Source organism: Dermacentor variabilis, chromosome 9 (assembly GCF_050947875.1).
Source record: "Dermacentor variabilis isolate Ectoservices chromosome 9, ASM5094787v1, whole genome shotgun sequence".
In the NCBI taxonomy this organism is placed as follows: domain Eukaryota; kingdom Metazoa; phylum Arthropoda; class Arachnida; order Ixodida; family Ixodidae; genus Dermacentor; species Dermacentor variabilis.
The window spans coordinates 126,783,608-126,807,192 of record NC_134576.1 but is presented as its reverse complement, the minus strand read 5'-3'; the positions used below and the strand labels follow the sequence as shown (position 1 = coordinate 126,807,192).

At 46.2% G+C, this 23,585-nt stretch overlaps 1 protein-coding gene across 1 annotated transcript in view; it reads left to right on the top strand.

Moving 5' to 3' along the window:
• The first annotated feature begins 6,590 nt into the window (after positions 1 to 6,590).
• The window catches only part of LOC142558537 (protein FAM135A-like), a 38,812-nt gene continuing 21,817 nt past the window's right edge, over positions 6,591 to 23,585 (top strand). The window contains exons 1-11 of the mRNA XM_075670669.1: positions 6,591 to 6,604; positions 7,507 to 7,593; positions 7,708 to 7,778; positions 8,497 to 8,615; positions 9,344 to 9,414; positions 10,759 to 10,947; positions 12,367 to 12,427; positions 17,443 to 17,572; positions 18,161 to 18,210; positions 21,050 to 21,303; positions 22,630 to 22,802. Of these exons, the coding sequence (XP_075526784.1) occupies positions 6,591 to 6,604; positions 7,507 to 7,593; positions 7,708 to 7,778; positions 8,497 to 8,615; positions 9,344 to 9,414; positions 10,759 to 10,947; positions 12,367 to 12,427; positions 17,443 to 17,572; positions 18,161 to 18,210; positions 21,050 to 21,303; positions 22,630 to 22,802 (1,219 nt within the window). The remainder of the gene's footprint in view (positions 6,605 to 7,506; positions 7,594 to 7,707; positions 7,779 to 8,496; positions 8,616 to 9,343; positions 9,415 to 10,758; positions 10,948 to 12,366; positions 12,428 to 17,442; positions 17,573 to 18,160; positions 18,211 to 21,049; positions 21,304 to 22,629; positions 22,803 to 23,585) is intronic.

The window sequence follows — 23,585 nt, the reverse complement described above, 5'->3', positions numbered from 1 at the left end:
TTTGCAAATTTTATGTAAAACCTTCCGGACCTCAAGTCAAAATTTTGCTTCTGCAGCCACTAGCTAACATGGTCGCTTAAAGGCAAGTAAATTAATTTTAAATTCTGTCGAGCCGCTATCTCATAAAAGCAACTCTGCGTTTTTCGTTTATACCAAAAGCAAATTCCGTATTGGTTCAGAACTAAAGCTTCCACCTAAAAGACTGCCCGTTGTGACAGAAAACTGATCCATTGTCTCACACTGACAAGGAAGAATTGACTTGTCGCTCACCGTACCAAGAAGATTAGCTGCACCATGAAAGAACGCAGGTAAAGCAAATAAAGTTGCATAACATTTTCTAGGCGACTTCGCATACCCACTCGCACAATACCTTCAAAAACTGTGGCAGCTAGAGCTAATTGTTTTTTTTTTCATGATGGCAAGGGACAACTGTGTCCTAAATCTTCACTTCAATGCGTAACCTAAGAACGAGGAGTTGAGACTCACCCGTTTCCATGAGATTGACTTCACAAACAAAGCGATGACGGTCATTCTTTTCGATTTGGGGTGTTATACGAACGTTGTAGTGCCTGAAAAAAAAAACAGATCGTGAGCTCGTTTGCTTAAGTAATAAACAAAGGGGTACCCGCCAAGACGTCTAAAAAATTAGCACATGAAATATCACTGCTTTAAGAATGTGAGCCGAGTTAAGTGGGAGAGTGAAGTCGGGGATGCTCTTTATTTTAGTAGCCACCCACACCGGCGATGCGCTGGACAAGAGCCGAGCCAACGAGTTGTCAGCTGTTCCGACGGACAAATTGCTGACAACGCTTGTCGTTCGCTTTCTACGCCCGCAAAGTCTGCGCATTGCAGTGTGTTCAACCCGAAATTTCCTAAACAGGGCCCACATTCAGAAAAAAAAAACTTCTTACGCTAGAAACATTCGTAGGAGAAAATATCAACCAATCCTGTCACTCCACACGTCATTAATGAAGGCAGTGAAGGTCGGCCGGCCAATTGCAAAGGCCACTTAGGAAAAAGAAGCTTTGGGTCCCGGATGCACGTACACTCACCCATCAACGCAGTCTGTGGCAAAAGTGAAGTTGCTTATTTCGAAAACAACCTCGATCAGAGTTTCCATTTCGCTCATTGGTGGAGCCATACCGTCCGGTGGCCTGTGCTCCTTACGACTCGAGTAGGAAAGGCCCGTGAGAGTTCTTGAAAAAAAAAAAGATTTACTACAATAAGGAAAAAGCCTCTGGCAGAAGTGGTGAGCTAAATCATTCCGATAGAAAGTCACCAAAGCTGCAAAGTCAGTGAGAAGTTCCTACCAGTTTTTTTGCAGTCATCTTTGTAAGAAGGACCCACAGGATGCTATTGTAGTTCAGAGTCGGTAACCTTATTTTGCACAGTCATGAAGTCACTTTCGGAAACAGTTCATTTTTTAGCGAAAAGGCGGTCACTGATGATCATGACTTGTCCGGTATTTCACTTTTTATGTTTTAATGGTTATTATTCCTCCTTGTTACATTTTTGAACTGTAGCTTCAAGCCGTTCATGCGTGAAATATGCAGGACTGTCACATATGTGTCCAATTTACAATTCATTTAAAGGCAGTCGACGCTCCACGACAAAAATCACAATCTATAGGATGACCTTTCGGAAAAATTTTTTGATGAGACATTGTAATCAGAGCGCAATGTTTCTTTTTTTTTTGGTAAATATTGTGCAGTCAATTATTCCTCTATCCGTGCATGAAAAATTCTATCACGGGCTTGTACCACCGGAACAATTTCATTATCGACTGCATTATCGACTGCATGCATCACGAGCAGCAAAGATAAATTATGTATTTCTCATTGCTGCCCCTACGCGGCACGTCGATCTTCCCGTGAAACGTGGTATTACACATTCTGCAATGTGGCCGTCTGCTGCAGTTTTAAGCAGTCTGGAAGTGAAATTAATACGTTGAGCATCCAAGGGGGCTCAATTCTTCTGAAGCTCAATGTCTGCTGCTTTCTTCTTGGCCACCACTTGACAGAATCGGCAAGAGCGAGTCACGTTCACAGATCTGGACAAGGCGCCAGAAGGAGTTAAATTACCCCTTGCGGGTAATTTACCCCTTGCAGTTGCGCCTCAACAGTCAGAACGTGAAAAAGGGATAACAACGCCTGTTTTCTAACAAAAAAACAGCGTCATCACACTTGAAATTTATGTTTGGCTTTCTACAAACGCAGCTTCGCTGCACCCTCATGGCTCGACAACATGGTCTTAGGTGTGCCTTTAGAAGTAGCGACAAATATAAGTGAATATTGTCACCTTAGTGTAAGATCAAGGCAAGGCGTTGAACTCGGCCACGTCCCTCGAGTAATCTTACGAGGAGAATGCTTCGGCCATTCACGTCACTATAACGTGGCTAATACTCTAAAAATGGGCAAATACGTCGTTAAAGCCCCTAAAATCTCGTTAAATTTAGCAAACACCTTTCGCAAGTTAACAACATTGTCCTTTAGGTGCCCTCAAGAACGTGGCGGGCATGTCAAAGCAGGCCGATTTAGCCTGGTAATCAAGGAAGTTAGCTGCTGCGTCTTGAATCAGAGTAAATAACGTTGAAGAACGTTTTGAAAACAAGAAAAGAATGTGCAGGAAACCATCGACGATCATTTCTAACGTAATCGAATCACCGAATGCCTCCATAAAGCTATTCGCTTTACTCAAATTATTGAACACCTGAATGCACGTGCTTGTTACGGTGGGAACGCGTAAACAGCCGCGAGCACAAGCAAAAGGAATGGACAGGAGAACGCTGGATACCCAGACTGACAAGTTGGCACGGCTATGGCACTCACGCAAATGCTGGCGGGATCCGTAGAACAAGAAACACGTAGAAAGGAGCCCAAGTAGAAACTGCTTTTTTTCTACCTTGGGCTCCTTTGTACGTGTTTATTGTTCTACGGATCCTGCCAGCATCCGTGTTAGTGCCACAGCCGTTTCAACTTGTTAGTCTCGGTATGCAGCGTTGTCCTGTCCGTTCGTTTTGCTTGTGCTCGCGTCCGTACTTGCTGGAGCACTCTACACAATCACCATGCACCAACTGGCCCAGCAAACTACAATACTAAAGTGTAAACAGCGTTTGTTGCTTCGTTGAGATCACGTGACCTTTGCGTCAGCTCCTTCACGTCGGCGATGAAAGCCCGACCACCGCGAAAAAAACAAAAACGGGAGAAAGAGCCAAATGTGGCTATTCGACTCGGTATGTCGACCGGAGTCTTGGGTCACCGTTCCACTTACCAGTGAGATGCCTTCCTTGGCTTCAGAAGCCGGCCTGCGCGGTCGTCAAACTATAGCCTCGGCACGAGGACTGGCTTTCCCAGACCGAAACGAATTTGTCGGGGTGTCAACCGAGAACGCGTCTGTGTGCTTCGACTGTGGATTGGGTCGGTTTGGTACGTGCTCCATTGAAGCATCCTTGTACAAGCCGCTGCGGAAGGGTTTCCACTTCGCATAACGTTCTTACATTATGGTCTGCCCTTTATTTCGTAGCATGACAGGATGCCTTAGGAGCGAGACAGGTGGGCTGTTGATATTCTTTTTCTACGACTATAATGGCCTAGTCGGTTGCGCAATTTCATTTGGAAGCAACCTACTAATCAATCTTCATACTACATTGACTAGGTCAGCAAGTCACGAAGTATTTTTGTTTTGTATATTACAAATGATAATGACAGCAATAATTCCGTCCGTACCGGCATTTCGCTTATTAATCCTAAATTTATTGGCTATGAATCTAGAATGCTATGCGCCAGCTCTGTACTTTGCAAACAAGCAAGAAAGTCACTCTCTTCAACCCTGTTCTATTCAAGTAAATTTTTTGTTACTGTACCACCAGTTTCTTCGGTCGTGACAGTTCTTTTTTTTTTTTTTTGAGGATATCATTATCACTATCCTCATCATCAATTCTTAGCCACTAACCTGGGCTGTGTGCTTGTTACGGACGCAAAAAAGAAAGATCATTTAGATTCCTTTCTTTTTTTTCTAAATTTAAGCATCTATTTCCGATCTGGAGGCAGCGCGAAGAGGCAACCACCGAGGCTACTATATTGAGAGTGGCCAATCCCCCCTGCGGGTACGAGCCATGTTTTGAGAAAACAACAACAACAAGTCCACGAGCCATGGCACCGATGGTTCCAAATAGCGGTAGTTAGACCTGCCTGTACACTCTGCTTTGTTTGTTGCGTGTGTGTTTAGGATTATAACTATATAAAAGCATTTATATAAGTAAACTATCTACGTACGGGAAGAGAAAAACGCAGATATGTTAGCTAGGTTGCATCCAGTTCACCACCCTCAATAGTAGGGGAGGGGCGAAGGAAACAACGGAATCTGATAATAGATTGCGTACGCGCACACGCACACACAAACACGCATTCAGCGCAGCATTGCAGTGCCGCACGCTTATGCAGCGAGCGCAAAACGTGCCAAGTAAAAATGCACCCACATTATATAAGGACGAATGCCCATGGTGCAATGAGAAACCCGCATTGCGCCACATAAGATGGGCATGTCAACAAACTGACGTAGTCCCAATCACGTCACACCCAAGTGCGGAGCAATGGGAGGAACTGCTGTCCAGCGACCGCTGCGAAGACCATCTCGGTCTAGTGCGGCGTGCGCGATGGACAGCAGAGGCTAGTGGAGCCCTGGACCGAGGCCAGCCGACCACTGCGATCGAGAACCGACGAAGCAGCGGGTGAAGACCTACGGGCGAGACTCAAGGAGGAAGACTCCCCTGAAGAATCCGCCCCCAGCCGCAGAAAAATCCAATTACTAGAGCTCAGTAATGCTTTCACTCACTCACTCACTTACACGCAGCATTAGGCGCGGATTCAAAAGGCAGTCGTGCGCGTTCAGTCGTCTTCGAAAAGCGCAAAGTGGTTTTAGTGGCTTCCCGTCAAGAGGAAGCCCGAGTCCCAGGTCTCAAGGCCTCGGCCCGCTCTTTCAGAAATAAATAAATAAGGGGCTCTTACGCTACAGTGGTTCGTAAGAGCAGCTGCATATATTAATGAAGGCGGCCGGCCAATGATGAACCAATCTTTACAACAAAGAAAAAGAACTTTGTTGAATGCCACCCCTGTGGCTTAACCTGTCAGCCGTCCAATTATTTTAGTGCACCATGCTCGGAATGAAGCGTGAAATCAACGCACGATCAAGCCGACGATCGGCCACGAGCTTTCGAAGATGATGAGAAAAAGAGGAAGAAGATCAAATTCATCCGGCGCAGTGCACAGCTCGTCACCGCAGGCTAATATGTAAAGCAAAATCTTCGCCAAACGGTAAGTATTGCGATAACTTTTCTTGCTTTAGTCAAGCGCGAGAATCATTCTTCAGGGCAAGGCGAATGTCATTGCTTCTCCCAGCATCACTAGGAAAAAGCCCGTTATAGATTTGCAGTGAAGAGGCTGCTGTAAGAAATTCGCACTTTTTATCCTAACCACCTTAAAAGCAAATTTAACACTTACTGCCATCGTTTTTCGCTCAAACTTCGCAACGGTAAGAATGCATTTTTAGTATTTATCGTTAGTTAAAACACCCGACGATGGTGTCTCCTTCGATTAGCATCGTTGTTCGCTTAGTTCCTGGCAGGCAGTCACACCAGCCCACATGATGCAACAGCTCACCTCTGCAATCTAGGGGTGCTCGTATCATGAAGATTTTTTGCAACAATTATTAGCATTCTGGAGCTCTAGTCCCATGGTTATTCCGCTACCATGGAAATAGATAGCTTGCACATGACGCCATGGACGAAACTGCTCACTACGATGGTCCTCTAATATGGCGCCCAGGATGACGCAAGCGTTTGTAGTACAGTCGTCCGCAATACGAAAGCGAACAGCCTTCTTTGTTTTTAATAATAACAAATAATGATACATAGGCTAATATCTATAGAGACTTTATACATAACAATTCATTTTTCTCTTGAAAATTTAATCTAGAACACTTCCAACGAAGGGCAGCGTGTTTATCCGTCACGGGCGCTTGAAAAAAAAAATTTGTGGTCCCTTTCATGTTGCTTACGGTTGTACGTGAATTTCTCTAATCTGCGTGCTTGTAGCTTGACACGTTGTCGCAACGTTATTTATCACGTTTTATCACTCACACTTTTCTAAGCAAAGGAAGGCAACTATAGTATCTGCCCACGTGCGTAATCATATGGCAAATTCTCCCATTTATAGCGCAATATTTCGTTGAACAGCATCAAATTGCAAAGTTGCAAGACCGTTCGCTGCAAAAGGACCCAAGTTTAGACAAATCCATGTACTGCCCATCGTTTCTATGCTGGCTGAATCGCCGTGCTTGAAACTACTGTAGACACAAGCTTCCTGAGGTAATTTCTTCTAGGAAACTGTATGGCTGACGCATAGCCTTCGATACTGGGCGTCGTAATTTGTCAGCGCGGGTAGCCTGATCTCGAAGGCCGTGGCTCGTGCGATGTTAGTTTTAGGTAATTTTTACCGAAGAAAAAGAAGACAAGCAGGTCAGAATCAAAGATGCTACATGCTTTATCGAACGGTTCGGACCTGTGAATGCAATCTCGATGCCAAGTTTAAACGATGACTAAGCATCGGTAAGCGCGAAATGTTCCGAAAAACGTTCTGAAACCGGAAGTCACCGTGTGCACTGACCGGCGGATTACCTAGTAAATCAAGAGCGCTGGTACACATTTCGCTATAAATAACCCAGATGCCATCGTTCAACTCATCTTGAAATAGTTGTTTACATAAATCGTCGTTGATAGCTGCCGGTAGAGAGCTTTTTTTCTTTCTTTCTTGCTTTGCTAGACGCTGTATTCGCAGAACTTTACCTCAAACCGACTTCGATAAGCAAAAGAATTGAAGAATTTATACGTTTATATAAAGCTGGAGAACTGACACACTAATCAGGATTTTGACATACGTATTTAATACGATATTACGAATTCTAAACGTAAACATTCAACTTTCTAAAGCAATTGAGATTTTAAAGAAAATTGTAGAAGAATAAGGCGCCTTAAATCAAAATGCTTCCTTAAACAACAGGTGGAGTGTACTTCCACCTGCTGTTGGAGGTAACACAAAATAACACAAGGAATTATACAAATTGATTCAGCAGTTGTGAAATAGGACCATACTTGCTTGTCATGTGTATTCTGAACAGTGAAATCAGACTTGGTCCCGAGCTAAGCGTTTTCTCTCAAACTGTTTGTCACAGCAGACATGTGTCACAAAACGCGAACTTCATTAAGAATTTTGAACGTCATTTTGTCATAAAGAGATTCGTCAACCTTATTTTAGATCAAAGCACTCCCGCTTGGATTTCGTCGCATGACTCTTCAGAGGACGACCTGTTCACACGTTTTCTTAAATCTTCCTTCATGAATGTGTGTTATACGCGCTAAATGGGTGCATCTGTACTTTGCAGCACACGCCGCTTTGACACAAACCAACGTCAATCTGTGGTTTTTAGTTTGTTTTGTTTTTCTTATTTCAGACAACTTCGCATCATGAAACACGAGGTAGTAGTCGACTTCGTCGTCGACCTGTACACGCTCTACAACTTCTACTTAGACGCCGAAGGGTACGTCTGGCACATCTTGAATTCAGCCCTCGACTTGGGCTCTTCCCACTTTTCTGATGAGATGCAAACAAAAGCTGTTCTCTCATTTTTTTTCGCACGCTTTCTTTCTTTTAGCCTCTACCAGGTCCGAGCATCGATGCAAGCAGACTCGAGGTATTATTCACAAGTGCTTCTAGGCCCCGCAAGTAAGTATGATGCAAGTTCCGGGCTCGTATTCACACACACAAAAAAGCTCTTACGTTATATTTGTTCATCAGAGCAAACTCTAGCCGATCCTGATGCTGGGCATATCATTAGCGAAGGTGGTAGGCCAAGCGTAAAAAAAAAAGCACTTGCAAACGAAAAGCTTTGCGATTTCGGACTCAGATCTGTTATTAGCATAATTCGACCACCGGAGTGCCAGTATCGCCACCAATTACTGCAGACATCCACCTTTGTTAACGAATGTACTATAGGGTCTGCAGTGAAAAATATCCGCCTGTTTCTTTGTTTATTTATGTTCTTAATTTTTTAGCATGCGCCGCGAATAACTCCAAGAATTGCATGCTAGAAATGACAATTACTGAAACGTTCCAGTCATGTCATGTGAATTTCACATCTCGCCACAGCACTTGAACAAAACCATCTTTCTAGAAGCACAATAGCCACGGCGCACAAATAAAAAAAATGTTTTTTCGTTGTTATTGTTTAATCTTGAACGTAAAACACTGAAGCCGTTATTGGTATTCATTTATAACTTCAGTAGACTTTTCCGCGCGCTTGTCCTTGATGGAAGGTGCTCCACATAAATAAAAGCCAAGTTTGGGAACAATGCAAATGCCGCTATTTCTCTCTCTCTCTCTCTCTCTCTCTCTCTCTCTCTCTCTCTCTCTCTCTCTCTCTCGACGACCCTCCATTTCGCAGGGCGGCTGAACGCCACGTACGTCAGCAAGTCGTTCTTCGTGACGCGCACCTGCGACTCCATCCAGAACGACCTACAGGAGACCGTGCGCTTTGAAGTACACCTTTTCCTCAAGGACGACGTAAGCCCCCCTCTTCCCTCCTCCCATTCTTTTCCTCCTATAAGCGCACTCCCACGAGTACATAGAGGCGAAATGAAAGGCCTCACATTCTTGTGCAAAACGCAGCTGAGTGGATCTAGGCAACACAGTGAGCTATACGTTCGTCAGCTTACTTCAAGGCGGCCAACTCGAAAGTACCGTTTTCACTTTTCTTGTGAGCTTTCTTCATACATCTAGTCAATAACCTCCAATTGCTGCCGCATATCTAGTCAGTTCTGCGCAAAATTCGTGATCGTTCGCAATGTGGTACATATTTATGATTGATCATCTCTGCACATTTGTTATCTATTTTACTGTCAACATGTTACCTTAAATTCGTTATTTATATTATCTGTTATTAACTTTTACATTTATCTCTGCTCACGCTGTAGAGATGTGAAACATTCTTTCAACTATGGAGAGCATTCACGTGACGTCACATGCACCACCTTTTTTCTATACGCCTCTTCTGCAGCGCTTCGGTGGAGAATGTAGATAAACGGGTCATATAACATGCAGTGTTATCGTGCTAACTGTACAACAGTATAGCGGGCGCGATGAGGTCAGTGCATACGCATTATTTCTCTTTGTGAATTCATCGCGTTTTCATATCTCGTCTGGAGCACGTCTGCTCCGTACTTCCGTCTGCACTGTTTGCGACACGGGATGCAAGTAAAACGAACAGAAATTGTCGTCTCTTCCTGTTCCAGGTTCGAGCGCGACTCGTTGACGCGACGTACGAACTTCGCCTGGAAATCTGGTGCTCCAAGAATGATAACGAGCAAGTACACCCTCTATGTCATATCATTTAAATCAAATCAAATCAAATAAAGTTTATTCATTACAAAAAGGGAAACGGTTACATTTTTGTTTTACAGACTAGGGCCCCAAAGTGAAAGACATTAACCGGGACCCTCGGTGGGTAATTATAAGAAAGAAATTACAAAGGTGGCAACACAGAAATAAAATTTACAGAATGTACACTGTGAGAAACAAAGTTATTGCATCGTAATTTACATGCTAATCCCATGTGAAACGCGGTGACGTCGCTACAGCGTCAATATCGGTATTGGTACTAAGAATGGCATCCCGAGGCACCGAGGTGAGTGCGAGTCAGCAAAAGCGCGTTACCTTCGAGTGGCCTGTAATTATTAAAAAAGTTATTACAAAATCTTTTATTGGCAGCCAGAAAGTGTAGGTAATGTCCGCAATTTCAGGTAATACCCCTTGAAGGCCGAATCGCGGTATAAACAAGCTGCTCGTTTGTAAACAAGAAAAATATGACGTCGCTAGCGCGCAGGCGCATGGATAAAATAAAATAAAAATGATTTTTTTTTACTATATCGCGTCGAGCTACTTCAAGTTGTGGCCGCAATAATAAACGGCTTACACCTTGTTTTTCCTGTGGGGAAAACGCTCAGGACCAACAGAATTACGCGCCTGCAAGAACCAGCCTGTTCGCGGTAGAAAAGGTTAGACAGCTAGCTATCTGTTTTACGTAATGGCCTGTAGCATGCCTATAAGCTCCGTGATACATTTATTCTCTTGGAACCTAAAACAAAAAAAAGACACATAATATAGCAACCAAAATATCAATTACACAATAAGTGAAAACAGAAAGGCAATCTGCACTCCGTTAGAAAGCATGATAAGCGTTGCACGTGATAATTCTCTGGGGTATAATATTAGACACACATCGGTATTACAAATCAATACTTAGACAAGTAAGCTACAGAGAACCTAAGCAAGAGATGACAACAAACTGAAGTTGAAATCAACGGTTGCAATCAACCGCTGAAATCGAAGCGAAGCGGGTGCACTTTACTTTTCAGTAACGCGCCACTAATGACATCATAGTGATGTCACTGCTTTACGAAAACGAGGATGCTATCCATGTACCGCGACCCGACGCGACATCCACTGAAGAGCTGAATTAAAGCACGAGAAGTCAACAAGCTGAAGTCTAAATCAACAGTCGCAATCAACCACCGAAATCCAAGTGAAACGGGTGCATTTGACTTCGCGCTAAAGCACTGCTAATGAAGTCGCAGTGACGTCACTGTTTTACGAAAATGAAGATGCTATCCGTGTACCGTGACCCAATGCAACATCCACTGGTTCGCAGTGACCCGCCGTCGAGGAATCGGCAGCCGGCACCGTTCGTGGCGGTGACGGCCCGCGTGCTGACGCTGAACTTTGACCCCGCCCGTGGCCTGCATGACTACTACCCGCTCGTATTCGAAGTGGGCAACGTCAGCCTACTGACCATGACCATACACGCGTCCCTGGTCACCATCTGCATACCCAGCGGCGAGTGAGTATGCGCATGCGCCACTTGACGCACGGATTAACATTTATCCTCGGCAAGCTTGGTCTCTTTCCAAGGACACTAAAGAGAAACGCCAAAGTACATAGACAAATTTCTTTGTTATTCGGTGTAGCTAATTTCACGCTGAATTCAGCATAATCCAACTCTATAAGGCCTGATTCATACAGCCGTCAAACGCTCCGTCCCGTGCGATTTCCTTCGTAAAGGTGAGGGCCTTTTCGGAAGGAGGAGCCGGCTTCGTCGTCGGGGACAGACATGTTTTGAGAATAGAGACAACACGTCGGCTGGTCTTCAGGATTAATTTCTATCTAGGAGGCCTTGCCGTGCGGGCTGCACGGCAGGGTCGCTGGCGTGAGGAGAGTTGATTGCTGCCGTTCGTTGCACTCGCTGCTTCTGCCGCTCTTCCGCTGGCGCGAGGAAGAGTGGCAGCGGGAGCGAGTGAATTACCTTCGTGCTGCCTCTCGCTTCAACGCGAACTAAGGGACGAGAACACAGCGCACGAAGCTCACGAAGCACAGGAAGCTATGAGCCCTCGGCGCACCTAGACTGTACTAATCGCAGGTCGCTTTGAATACACGGCCCGCGCTGCCATGCCATACGCAGCCGCCGACTTAACAGAACGAACCCCCCTCCCCCCCCCCGAAACCCGTCTTGCGCGAGGTGGAAGACTGCGCACTTCCTCCTCGCCTTCCTTCCTTGCGCGCACGAGATCAAGCCACTATCTTCGGCTCACACTCGCACGCCTCCGCTCTCACTTTCAGCACACGGCGCGCGGCCACGGTGTTGTCGCACTTGGACTTTATGCGAAACATCACGGCGACGCCGACGACGAAAATACGCGTGGAGTGTCTATATATTAAACATCACAATAGTACAGTACAGTACAATATCACTTATTTGGATAAGTACACGCAAGATATTACGCTGATCCGCCGAAGCACAATGTTCTTGTTTGGCTGATGAGAGAGTTTGTGAAGTTGCCTACGGATTTCTCACACATGCGGCGCAACGAAATCCAGTTAAGGCTAGAACACACTAGCGGGACGTTTCCCGAAAGGGTGCGCCGTGTATTGGCCCCGTCATCCGCCTAGTAACGGAGCCACGGGCAACACCATTCTTCATGCTGCCCGACGCGGGTGCCACATTTAACGCTTCAGGCTATTCATAGACTTTAGGCTTCACGCTTCAGGCTATTTGAAGACTCAATCGAGCAGTGCTATCATCCATAAGCTCGATAATCACAAATTGCCCTTAGGTGAGAACGTCTCTGCGAGCACGGCCACTTACGTAACATACACCAGCTCCACACGGGCCACGGCGTCGCGCATTTTACCGAGGCATGGATGAGTGAACAAGTCGTTCTATGTTTTTGTGTTTACACTGCTGCGTGTTTTGTCTTTTCAGGAGCATGAGGAACGCGTCCATGGGTCACTTAGTCGGCCATCTCTGCATCTGCGATGGCCAGGTGAGTGACCGTTTTGTTCGTCTATCCTTTTTCTTTTACTTTTCAGGTTCTTGTCTGTTTCATTTTGTTCCTGAGTCAGAGAGCTTTCAGTAAGGTTTCCGCGAAATAGAAGCTTATCTCCGAGTTCACTTACACACAGGCGGTCCCATCACATAGCGCCTGTACACTGAGTTGTTAACAAGACGGTTCCCAATCCCCTCTGAATGTATTCGGCTTGCAGGATAGAAAGAATACACGTAGCACAACAAACACAAGCAAATCAAGTACATAGCATGAATGCCTCGTCAAGTTGTGCATTGTGTGCGTTCCAAGACTCAAGAGCACCTTCTCACGCACCTCAGTGGTTCTTAGTGTTGAGAGACAACGCCTGCACTCCGGGATTGACACTTGCTGCCTCCGAGTTCCTGATGCACGCCTTTGCGTTTCTTTTTTCTCCTTTGTTTTTTTACCTTTCTCTTGTGTAATTACACACATGTAAGAAACAAAAAAATTGTGCGATCCAAATTTCAGAGCTACGTGTGACGCACGAAAGTTTTCAAAAGACAGATAACACGGACCTAGTAAAAACACTAAGTTGTTATTGCAAGTGAAATCTTCCTCCTTGACATCTGACTCCAGGCACATATGACACAAAATAGGCTTCAGACAAGCTGTTTCAGGAACGAGTGCAAACGGAACGAAAGCAAAGTGTAAGCATGCCTTCTCGCGGTCGCTACCCAAGAAAAATATGTCACCTGGAGAATAATGCGGCACTGAAAGTGAGCATAGTATGTGTATATTAGCGCACGGTCTTTCTCAAAATAAATTAGTTGTAAGTAGCGCTTCATGTGTCCTGTACTCCATTTCTATGGCCGTATCAATGTGCATTTCGGAATACAGAACCACCTCGCCTAAATCTCCACTTCGACAGAATGCAAGCACTGGGTATGTATATAGCATTTATCTGCGTGCCCCGTAGGCTCTTTTATGAAGCAAAACTTACTGTCACACAAAGAGGTTATATAAAACTTCTGGAGTGGCAGTCCCTACAGCCACCTACGTGAGGGAGTGAGGCCACAGCGGCCATATTGCTAGAGGTAAAAGAGGGTGCGTCCCAAGCACAGGCGGCCGCTACATACGCGCAGGATTCGGTTGCATATGTAGTTCCGTCATGGAAACTTGAGAAGAAACATCTTTAAAATGTACATCAGTTGACAATTATGTGTTGTTGCCGAGGAAAAAAATTCTGCATCCAGTTCCTGCCGTAGGCTTCGAGAAAATCAACCGGCGGGACACCCCGCCGTCGCACTTTCTCGCTGTGTTTATATTACGAGCTGTCTCTTGTGTGACGTGGCTGCGTGATACTCACTACTGATTAGCTACTGGTTGACGAGAAACATCTTTAGCCATCTTTTTTTGTAAAGGCCTTAATACACTTTTCACTGGCAACTTCAGACTGTACTGCGCGATCACCGTCTTCATTTATTGGTTTGTTGAATTTCTCGTGAGTACAATTACATGGCTGAGGATAATTGGAGACATTTCCCTTCTTGTTTTCTTTTTTTTTTTGTTCTTCTCCGGTAGTTCCAAAAAGGCCCTTCCGCCATTAGAGACTTTATTTTATTCGCAATGCCATGTCATGAGCTCTTTAATATTTGTACAAATTAAACTTCCAAGCTGGTTTTATCGAGAAAGGCATTGCAAGTCATGCATTTAGTATCCTGAAACACTTGATATTTATGGCTGAATAGACGTACACTCGCCAACTGAAAAAATTCTAAACACAGATTGACGTTTCGGCGCCCAATACGTGTGCCTTGCTCGCAATGAACGAATGCTTGATGGTCTTTATTACATACGAGTCGGAAGACGTAATGTGCTTGCGTACAATTCAGGGAGGAGCCCCCGTGCCCGGTTTATCGTGTTAATAGTAGATTCGTATGCAGAATGATTCAAGGAGCAATCGGGATTATAATTCTTTCTCTCTTTCGATGATAGAAGCCGAATGCTAGTTAATACTGTGTCCAGTCTTTTCGTGATGCTCTGCCAGGGCGCTGGAAACCGCGTGCCCTAGGCTGCATCATTGCGGTGCGGCTGTATCCTACTTTTAAGGTTCCCCGTCTCGCCTACGTAGCACGCCTGGCAGTCCTGGCAAGGAATTTTCTGGCTGATGCAGGGAAATTTTTCTTTTTCGAGGCGGTCTTTGACTCGGACGAGTTGTTTTAGCTTGCTTGAAGGAACGTGGCAGATTTGTACATCATAATCTTTGAAAATTCTTGATACTGACTCGCTCACGCCTCGTGCATAGGGGAGAGACGCCCATTTTTCTTGTTCTCATTGGCCTTAGGGGGTTCAGCTGCACGCTTTTCTTCAGTCTTTATAAACTGGCCGGGGTAGCCATTGCTGACCAAATCCTGCGTCATTATCTTCAACTCAGCTCTGCACGCGCCAGTAGTCGAGCAGAATCAGAATGCACGGGTGAACAAAGTCGAGGCAACAGATCGTTTTTCTTCAAGGGGATGAGCCAAATCAAAGTGCAGATATTTCCCTGTTTGGGTGGGCTTTCAATAAACACTTGTGTAAAGGCCGGATGCAGTACGCATGACTTCAACGTCAAGGAAGGCCAAGGGACCATTAACTTCTTCTTCAACGGTGAATTCTATTGCGCTTTGGAAAGAGTTCACGTGCTGCAGAAAAGGTACGACGTCTTCGCGGCGGCTAATGGAAAAACAGGGGCGGGCTGGACCATCGTGAGGGCTTTATCTTCGAGGGCATCCAAAGCAATGTTGGCACAAGACACTGACACCGATGCTCCCATTGCCGTTCCAAACACCTGCCCTGTAAAATTATCTATTAAATGAAAAATATATGTCGCGTAAGCAAAAATCCAGGAGGCGGCTCACGTCGTCGACTTCGAATGGGGTGCGCGAAGGCAAAGATCTGTCGTTTTGCAATGCTGTTCTTGCAGCAGTCAAAAGCATAACCCACAGGTATGCGTGTGAACATAGACTTGACGTCAGCGGAAACCATAACGTCTTCGCTGTCTAAAGTCACGTGCCTGACCTTGTCGACAAAATCAGCGGAGTCCTTTACGTACGTCGGCGTTCGACCAACGAGGGGTCGGAGCACACAATGAAGATAGGCAGAGAGACGGTGCAACGGAGAGCGAGTGTAGTCTACTATAGGCCGCAGCGGGACATTAGGTTTGTGAACCTAGGGCAGGCCGTATGTTGCAGGAGCTGAGTCATTGTGGCACAGCAGCTGGTTATACAGAGGCTTCTTTTTGGGAGGCACAAACTTGAAAACGTCGGTAAGTAGCTTCTGAAGTTCTGACTCGGTCTCTTTCCTCGCCAGACGAGTTTTCGTCATACCCTAGGTTTCACTTGATATTTATGTATTGAATTCAGAGGTTGCCTCATCGAAGTTCACTGTGAACGTTATCTTATAATTCATGTACACCTGAAGAAATTGATGCCCCCCCATCCATCGCGTAGCCGAGAGCATTTGTTAATGTAACGTACGCGTTGCGCTAGCCCAGTCACCAATGTTACACAAACGTTACGAGAGCAGAAAGCACGTTTCAGTGAAACTTTTCGAAATGCATATTGGTTCACGACGGGCTCAGTTTGGAACTTGCGTTCTGTGTTAATTGATCTTTGAGTGATACAGGTCTCGAAAGCAGTGTTACTGCTCTCCACAGTGCGCTCAATTAGGTTAACGAGTAATGTGGTGAATAGAAAACGTTATTATGGCGCTCTTCAATCTTGTAATTGGAGTTTGGCACAAGTGTGCTCTTGTGGTCAAGCTACAATACAACATAATGTTCTGCTGGGCCATTTGGCACGTATTTGTTAATAGACAGGACGATACACGCAGACACGTACAAAAGGCGAGAACTGGACTGGATTTCAATTTCAATTTAATTTATTTACCAGATAGTTCTGGCTGCATGAGTGCTGCGCTTGCCACCGTTCCCTTCCTTCTTTTTTTTACATAAATCGAACGCTCCTCTTTTTTGTGGACGCGTTTCACTGGTCTCTCTATTAAAAACACAAACATTGCACGACACGCGCAAACAAAATATAAACAGTCGCGGAAAATGCGCACCAAACTTCACAACACGAGCCAGCTGCGCTACATAATGGCACGCGCAGTGACGTTCCAGCGACTCATTGACGCGTAAATTTCATACGAGTAGGAACGCGGCGCCTTCCTAACCGTTCCCAGCTGAAGCAAACGAACGCACAACATCCAGTCGTGAGCAATCGACGAGAGCTTATGTTACAGCCGCAACGTTATACCAGGGGCATGTATACTTTAACTGACTCGGTGCAGCCACGACCTACTAAAACGATGTAATGTCCTCAGAGATCGTGTAACATTCAGTTACTGTTCCGACACGTATACAATCAGTGAGCGCGTCGAACGCCCTCCACGCTGTGCTACGGCGTCTACGCTGGCTCGAGCCTTTTCGCCTCTAGCAAGATGGCGGAGACCGGCTTCACTTTTAAAGAGCCACCTGCACTACAGAGGTCAAGTCAAGTTTCTCTACAACATGCACAAAATACAGTGTTAAAGGCCACCCTGGCAAGAAAGCCGTAAACATACAGCTTGACGAAGCCAGGGGGCCACCACCAGGCAACAGCAGCAGCGCGCCCATCCGCAATACAAACAACAAGCTTTCGTAAGTAGCTTCATTAATGCAACACGTAGTGTATATGCACTTCCCTGGTCATGAATACATCTACACAGATGTGTACGCATTACGAGCGCATTGCAATTCGGGTAAATAACATTAGCGCCAGGGAAATATATACCGTTACACGGTTAAAAATGAACATAAATAAGATCAACGGTTAAAAGCAAGTTAAGTAACAGTAAGGAATGTGCACGTGCAACTTACAAGAAATGAATATACATGTGATGAGTAAATTCTCAGCTTATAAGGTCTCAGTATATGACCTCCTTGCTTTCGCATGACCCACTGTCGCAACTAAAACGGTTCATCACGCACGCCGCATTCGTCCTCACCGCAGAGCTCGTGCTGCTACTCGACCCCCATCGACAAGGCGACGCAGCAGGAGCTGAACGCGCTGCTTACGTCGACCGCCTCCCACCTGCGCAAGATCCTCGAGGAACACAGGCGTCCCTCGGCGACTGGGGGAAGTGGGTCTACCCTCCACTTCCTAACCTACGCGCAGAATCGTCGCACTTAACGTTCGAGTCGATGCGAATTTGAACACTTGCTCTACTTTATGAGAGAAATGTGCCTTATGCAACGTCTAAAATAGGGTGTCTATGGTAGAAAATTGTTGTTGGCGAGATTTGACGTCACGTGTAGGCTGCTATGCGCGCTTGAATACTAACGCATAGGGGAGCCGCGGCGTCAGTGCATGTATTTGAGAAGTCCGAGCATTGCAGCGAGCAATGCAGCGGATGGTCAGCGAGTGACAGTGAGTGAGTGAGTGAGTGAGTGAGTGAGTGAGTGAGTGAGTGAGTGAGTGAGTGAGTGAGTGAGTGAGTGAGTGAGTGAGTGAGTGAGTGAGTGAGTGAGTGAGTGAGTGAGTGAGTGAGTGAGTGAGTGAGGGAGTGAGTGAGGGAGTGAGCGAGCGAGCGAGCGAGCGAGCGAGCGAACACGTGTAAGAGCAGTGGGCTATCTCATGCTGATATCATAGTGTTGCCGGTGCGATGCGCGAGCCGGACAAACTTTCACCATGCTGCGTAATGTTAACCTTAGGCCTCTCGCTGTTTCAGAAAGTAAAATTAAAGACACGGACATCGGAAATGACCCTGGATCAGAAAGGGTAAGCGTCAGTTTGATAGCTCTGTAAAACGAGAACCTGGCTTGCACACACGGTTCGCGGTATCGCGCGAACTTCGAATTTTCTGCTTGTGGGAGATCCTCCACGCGGTGTGCTTCGTAGTATAATACGCAGGACAACTCGCCTCTCTGCTAGCTGGTGCATGACTTTAAGAAAAACACCGACTGGGAAAGAAAAAAAGAAAGGAGGAAACCTCGAAGATAGAACGAGACGAGCAAGGCGAGTCACACTAGCTACACATTGGTTTAAACGACTGGGATAAATTTAATTCGTATCGGCCTTTGCCGCGTATACCAACAACGCGATGCCGATAGCGCATAAATAAAAATAAATAAATAAGCTAAACTTGGCCTATATTCAAGAAAAACCCTTACGCTAGAACTCTTTTAACGAGAAGGTCCTAGCACATCGTGATGTTAGACAACAGCCGCCCGCTGGCAAACAGTTGTGACAAAAATCTTCGTAAACTTTGTCCTTTTAGTGCCCATAACAATGACACTTGAGACGGCCCGGGTGATGTCCAAGTCCGCCGTCGTTTGCTTTCTCGCCAAAGTAAACGCTATTTCCTAAGTCGCGCACAAAAAAATAGCGGCCGATTTCACTATATCTTTTTTTTTTTGCGTAAAGTACGTTTTGGGGCCATTCACCGGCCGCCATTCGCTTAATTTAAATGCCCCACATCCACAAACGGCTCGCGCTTAAGACAATTTTGAAGCGAACCACTGTTTGCGAACTCTCCCGACCTTTCCTTACTGCCAAAAAAAAAGGCCACACGCCGACACGTAGAAGAAAGTGATCACGTGTCCTACAATGGGCTAGAACCTCAATCTGCAAGCACAGCAGTGTCGACGCTGTAACCATTACCTTATAATAGAACCCACTTTTTTGTCATGCCAAGGCCAGCTAGTATATATATATATATATATATATATATATAACGACACACCGCTCGTAGCACGTGCGCGCGCGCGCGCGCTATTTTCCACCATAGGCGAAAGACGCAGGAGCGGTACGTGTATATAATCCTCAGCCTTATACTAATGTACTTCGCTTGGCTCTTGTTATTCTTAGACTGTTCCTACACTTTCTCGCTCCGACAAGAATTGGTGATGACTGGGTCAGGTGCTTCCTTGCACCGGACCTAGTCAGGTGCAAGGAAGCACCTAACCCAGTCATTACCCATTCTTTTCGAGGCAACAATGTGGAGGAACAGTCTAAGAATCTCGCAAGGAAGCACCTTTCATCCGGGATCCTTCGGTTTCTTGTACAAGGAAAGTAAAAAAAAAATGAATAAGAAAAAGGCAGGCAAACAGCAAACATCACTTTCGTCCTAATGACATCACTGCTTCTAAGTCCCACGGCGTGCACATTCGCGTGGACTGCTGTTTGCATTTCGGCATAGCTCGTAAAAGGTGCAGTACATAAACATAAACGTTGCACATGACAATGAAGTTGTGACTCGTGCGCGTTCAGAAACGCATAACACTGCACGATATTACCCGCTTTGGACAGGACAACAATAGCGACGCATGTTCGCATCGCATTCCGTGTTACACAGTATTTATTTAACTGTTCCACTTAAAACTTCCCTTCGCATTGATTCCGATGCGGCGTGTTGTACTCGCCTAATTTTTTTCCCCGAATACAACCGAGAACTGTTCGTCGAGGATATTAGATTTCAATAAATACTTAAATTATTGCACTGTCTAATAAACGTCCTGAAATCATTGAATACGCAAAAGAAACCACTAATATACTGCAATTCAAGAAAAAAATTGCCCTCGTGTTAAAAAATTAACTACCTGCATGTACATAGAACCGAAACTACAATGCGTTGTTCATACTATATATGTATCAAATTAAGTCCGAATCCGTATTGCCGCATTTGTGAATATTTCGTTGTATTTTGCTAATTGCTTACTTTCATGTAAATTTGCTATATGTTAGACACACATCGTTGTATAACTGACACATGAATTGTTTACGACTGATGATTTGTGCGTTCGATTATTTATTTTGTTGATGATGATGCACCTAATCTTCTCTGTACATAGTGTATCGTTTGTTTTTTGTGTTCTGCTTTGCTGTACCTGTCCGAAGTGCAGCACGAAGAGTAGCTAGCCCACTCAGGAGACAGATTGTCTCCTTTTGCCACTCTTCATGGGCATTACTTGATAAGTCCGAATAAAGACGAAATCTAAAAAAAATGGCAGTGGCTTAGCTCGGCTATGCCAGGATATACATAGAGAAAACCAAGGCACAGCATGGTTAGCCTTAGTTAATCTTGATTGCAAGTCCACGTTAGTCTGGTTGTCTAGCTATGTTGCGGCGTTTAGCCAGTCGTTCGGCGCGCTGTTCGTCTGTTTCCTGGGCGATTAGTTTCCTCTTCATCTCTTTCCGATGTCGATTCCAGGCCTCCTCCTGCTTATCAGAATTGTCGCCGTCCATACTGCCGCCTCAACTGTGGTTGCGGCGCACGCGGGCTCTCCTTTTCAATCCTCCGACATGTTATCAGGCATGCGACGCAGCTGGCGAAGCGAGCGGAGGCGAGCGCAACGACGAGGAACGCGTTGCGACGCCATACCAAACGGCAGCGGCGGAAAGGCGCGGCGCTGCACAGCAGCGGAGCACCTGTGGCTCGGTGCTACTAGTGGCGCATGCGCAGTAGTGACTATGGAGCGAGCGAGAGAGAGAAATATCCGCGGCGAGGCGCGCGTTGTGACGTCATGTGCCTCCCCGGAGCACCGCCACGGCGAAATCGCATGTTCGCGGCCAATAAATTTTTCGCTTTAAAAACACAAAATCGAACGCCGCCGCGCAGGCCCGCCTGCGCGTGGGCCGGTTCAGCACCTTCGATCGACCCGAGGCCGTACGCTTCCCGGACGAGGAGGCCAAGAAGCTGAGCACCATCCTGGTCGTGCTGTGGGAGCAGTACGTCGAGGCGGTCGCGGGCCGCCAGGACCTGCGGTTCGTGCTCTACGAGCCGCTGCAGAGGGCTCGCGTCGCCAGGCTCGCCGAGGCGTACCTGGTCCTCGACAAGGACTTGGGCGCCGTGTACTACGACGCCGTGGTCGGGTCGGTATACCGTGACGTCTCGGTTGTAGCGCTTACAAGCAAACGTTTCTTAACTGCAAGTAGCGTAGGCTAAACGGTCACCGAAGGACGTGTCCGGAGCTGCCATAAGACGCCTGTTGATACCGTGTTTGCTTCAGAACGGCAAGTTGGGCTAGCTAGTGGGAAGTTCGTCTTGTAAAACTGGGGTTACTGCGCTAAGACACGCGGACAACGGAAGTACAATAGAAGTCCTGTCCTCTTCTACTTCTGTTGCCCGTGTGTCTTAGCGCAGTAACCCCAGTTTTACAAGGTGTGTCTACTTCCAATTCTATGTTTACCGCTCTAACCCGTGAATCCGTGAACAGGGAGCCACCCCACCAGGCGCTTAACGCGCTCCATTTCACTATGGATCAATAAAGTTGTTTCTCTCTCTCTCATCTCTAACGTTCTGTAGTTAAGCGTATCTCGTGTTTAGCTTGTTCCCTAGTTTCTTGTACCGTTACTGGTGTGTCCCCAACAATTTATTCACTGTTGTACTTAGCTTCTTTCACGTCCGCTGCAGGACGAAGGCCTCTGCCAGCGATCTCAGTTAATCGTCCCTTTAATCAGCCGACACCCCAACCAATGCCCGAATTTTTTTTTCCAATTTCATCGTAACACTTGGTTTTCCGCCATCCTCGACAGCACTTCCCTTCTCTTGAAATCGTTTACGTAACTCTAATAGACCACGGGTCATCTGCCCTGCATGCGCAACGCCTGGTCTGCCCAACTACATTTAATACTCTTAATCGCAACAAGAATATCTGTTACCTCAGTTTGCTCTCCACTCCACGCTGCTGCCTTCTCGTATATCAAAAGGCACGCCTATCGTTAATAGTTGTAGTCTTTGTTTGTTGGTCGTTATCATTATCTTTGTTGAGAACCAAGTTTCTATTCTGTATGTTAGTACCGGTGAAATGCAACGATCGCACACTTTTACCGCGTTGTGGTATCTATTAGTGTACATACAGGGTATTCCACTTTCAGGGAAAACCGTTCGTTAATATTCAAGCGCTCGTAGTAGCTTGAATTCAGCCTGAACTTGACGCGGCAGATATCCGCCTTAGCATTCGTGTAAGGCACGTAATGTCCCCGTAAAGTAGAATAAGTGCTGAAATTACACATGGCTTGAATACCAAACATCTGTTTCCCTTCAGAGTGGGCGATCGTGTACACATCTTCCTCATGCTATAATCGTGTAAGAGGTTGGCAATACGTCTAAATAAATAAGTGGATGAAATAACGGCCAGGCAGTTCTCATCCATCACTTTATGCGTTGGCGCTTTCATTCGCGTCTGGCCCTCGCAGCGAAGACTTGTACCGGCGGATGGTCCGCAAGATCCGCAGCTCAAGCTACTTCAAGTCGTTTCCCGTGCTGGAAATTGAATGCTGGCCGCTGGACGGCAACCACAAGAACACGCCCATCATTTTCGAAGAGCGCTACCGGCCGTTCTCCGCGACGACACCGATAAACGTCGAAGGCGAGTTTCATCATCATCAGCCTGGTTACGCCCACTGCAGGGCAAAGACCTCTCCCATAGTTCTCCAACTAACCCCTTCGTGTGCTAATTGCAGCCATGTTGACCCTGCAAGCTTCTTAATCTCATCCGCCCACCTAACTTTCTGCCGGCCCCTGCTACGCTTCCCTTCTCTTGGAATCCAGTCCGTAACCCTTAATTACCATCGGTTACCTTCCCTCGTGAAGGGTTACCAAAAGGGTTCTGCTTAAATTGAGGACGACGCAACGAGCATTGGAAACAAGAATGGTCGGTGTAACGTTAAGGGATAAGAAGAGAGCAGATTGGGTGAGGGAACAAGCGCGAGTTAACGACATCTTAGTTGAAATCAAGTAAAAGAAATGGGCATGAGCAGGGCATGTGATGAAGGCAAGTTTATTGCCGCGTAAATGTCATACGTACTTACCCATGTCCAGGATGCGTGAGAGCCCGTCTTGGCGAAGCTTCTATGCGACCGTCTCGTGATGGTACAAGTTACGCCGCACAAGTGGGACACGCAGGAACACTCGCACGTGACCGTGAAGTGCACGCCAAGACGGTGCACCATAGCAACTGCCCGAATTCACAAAGCATCTCGCTCTTAAGCGCTCTTTGCCATTTGGCCGGCCGCTTTCGCCAGTATGTCCATGCGACACGATCGACTGAAGTTTTCACTCGCGAAAATTTCTAGCGTATAAGAGGTTTCATTTTCCTGTGTGTGAATGCAGTGGCGCTACAGCGTTAAGCTATTCCAAATGTTTATATCCC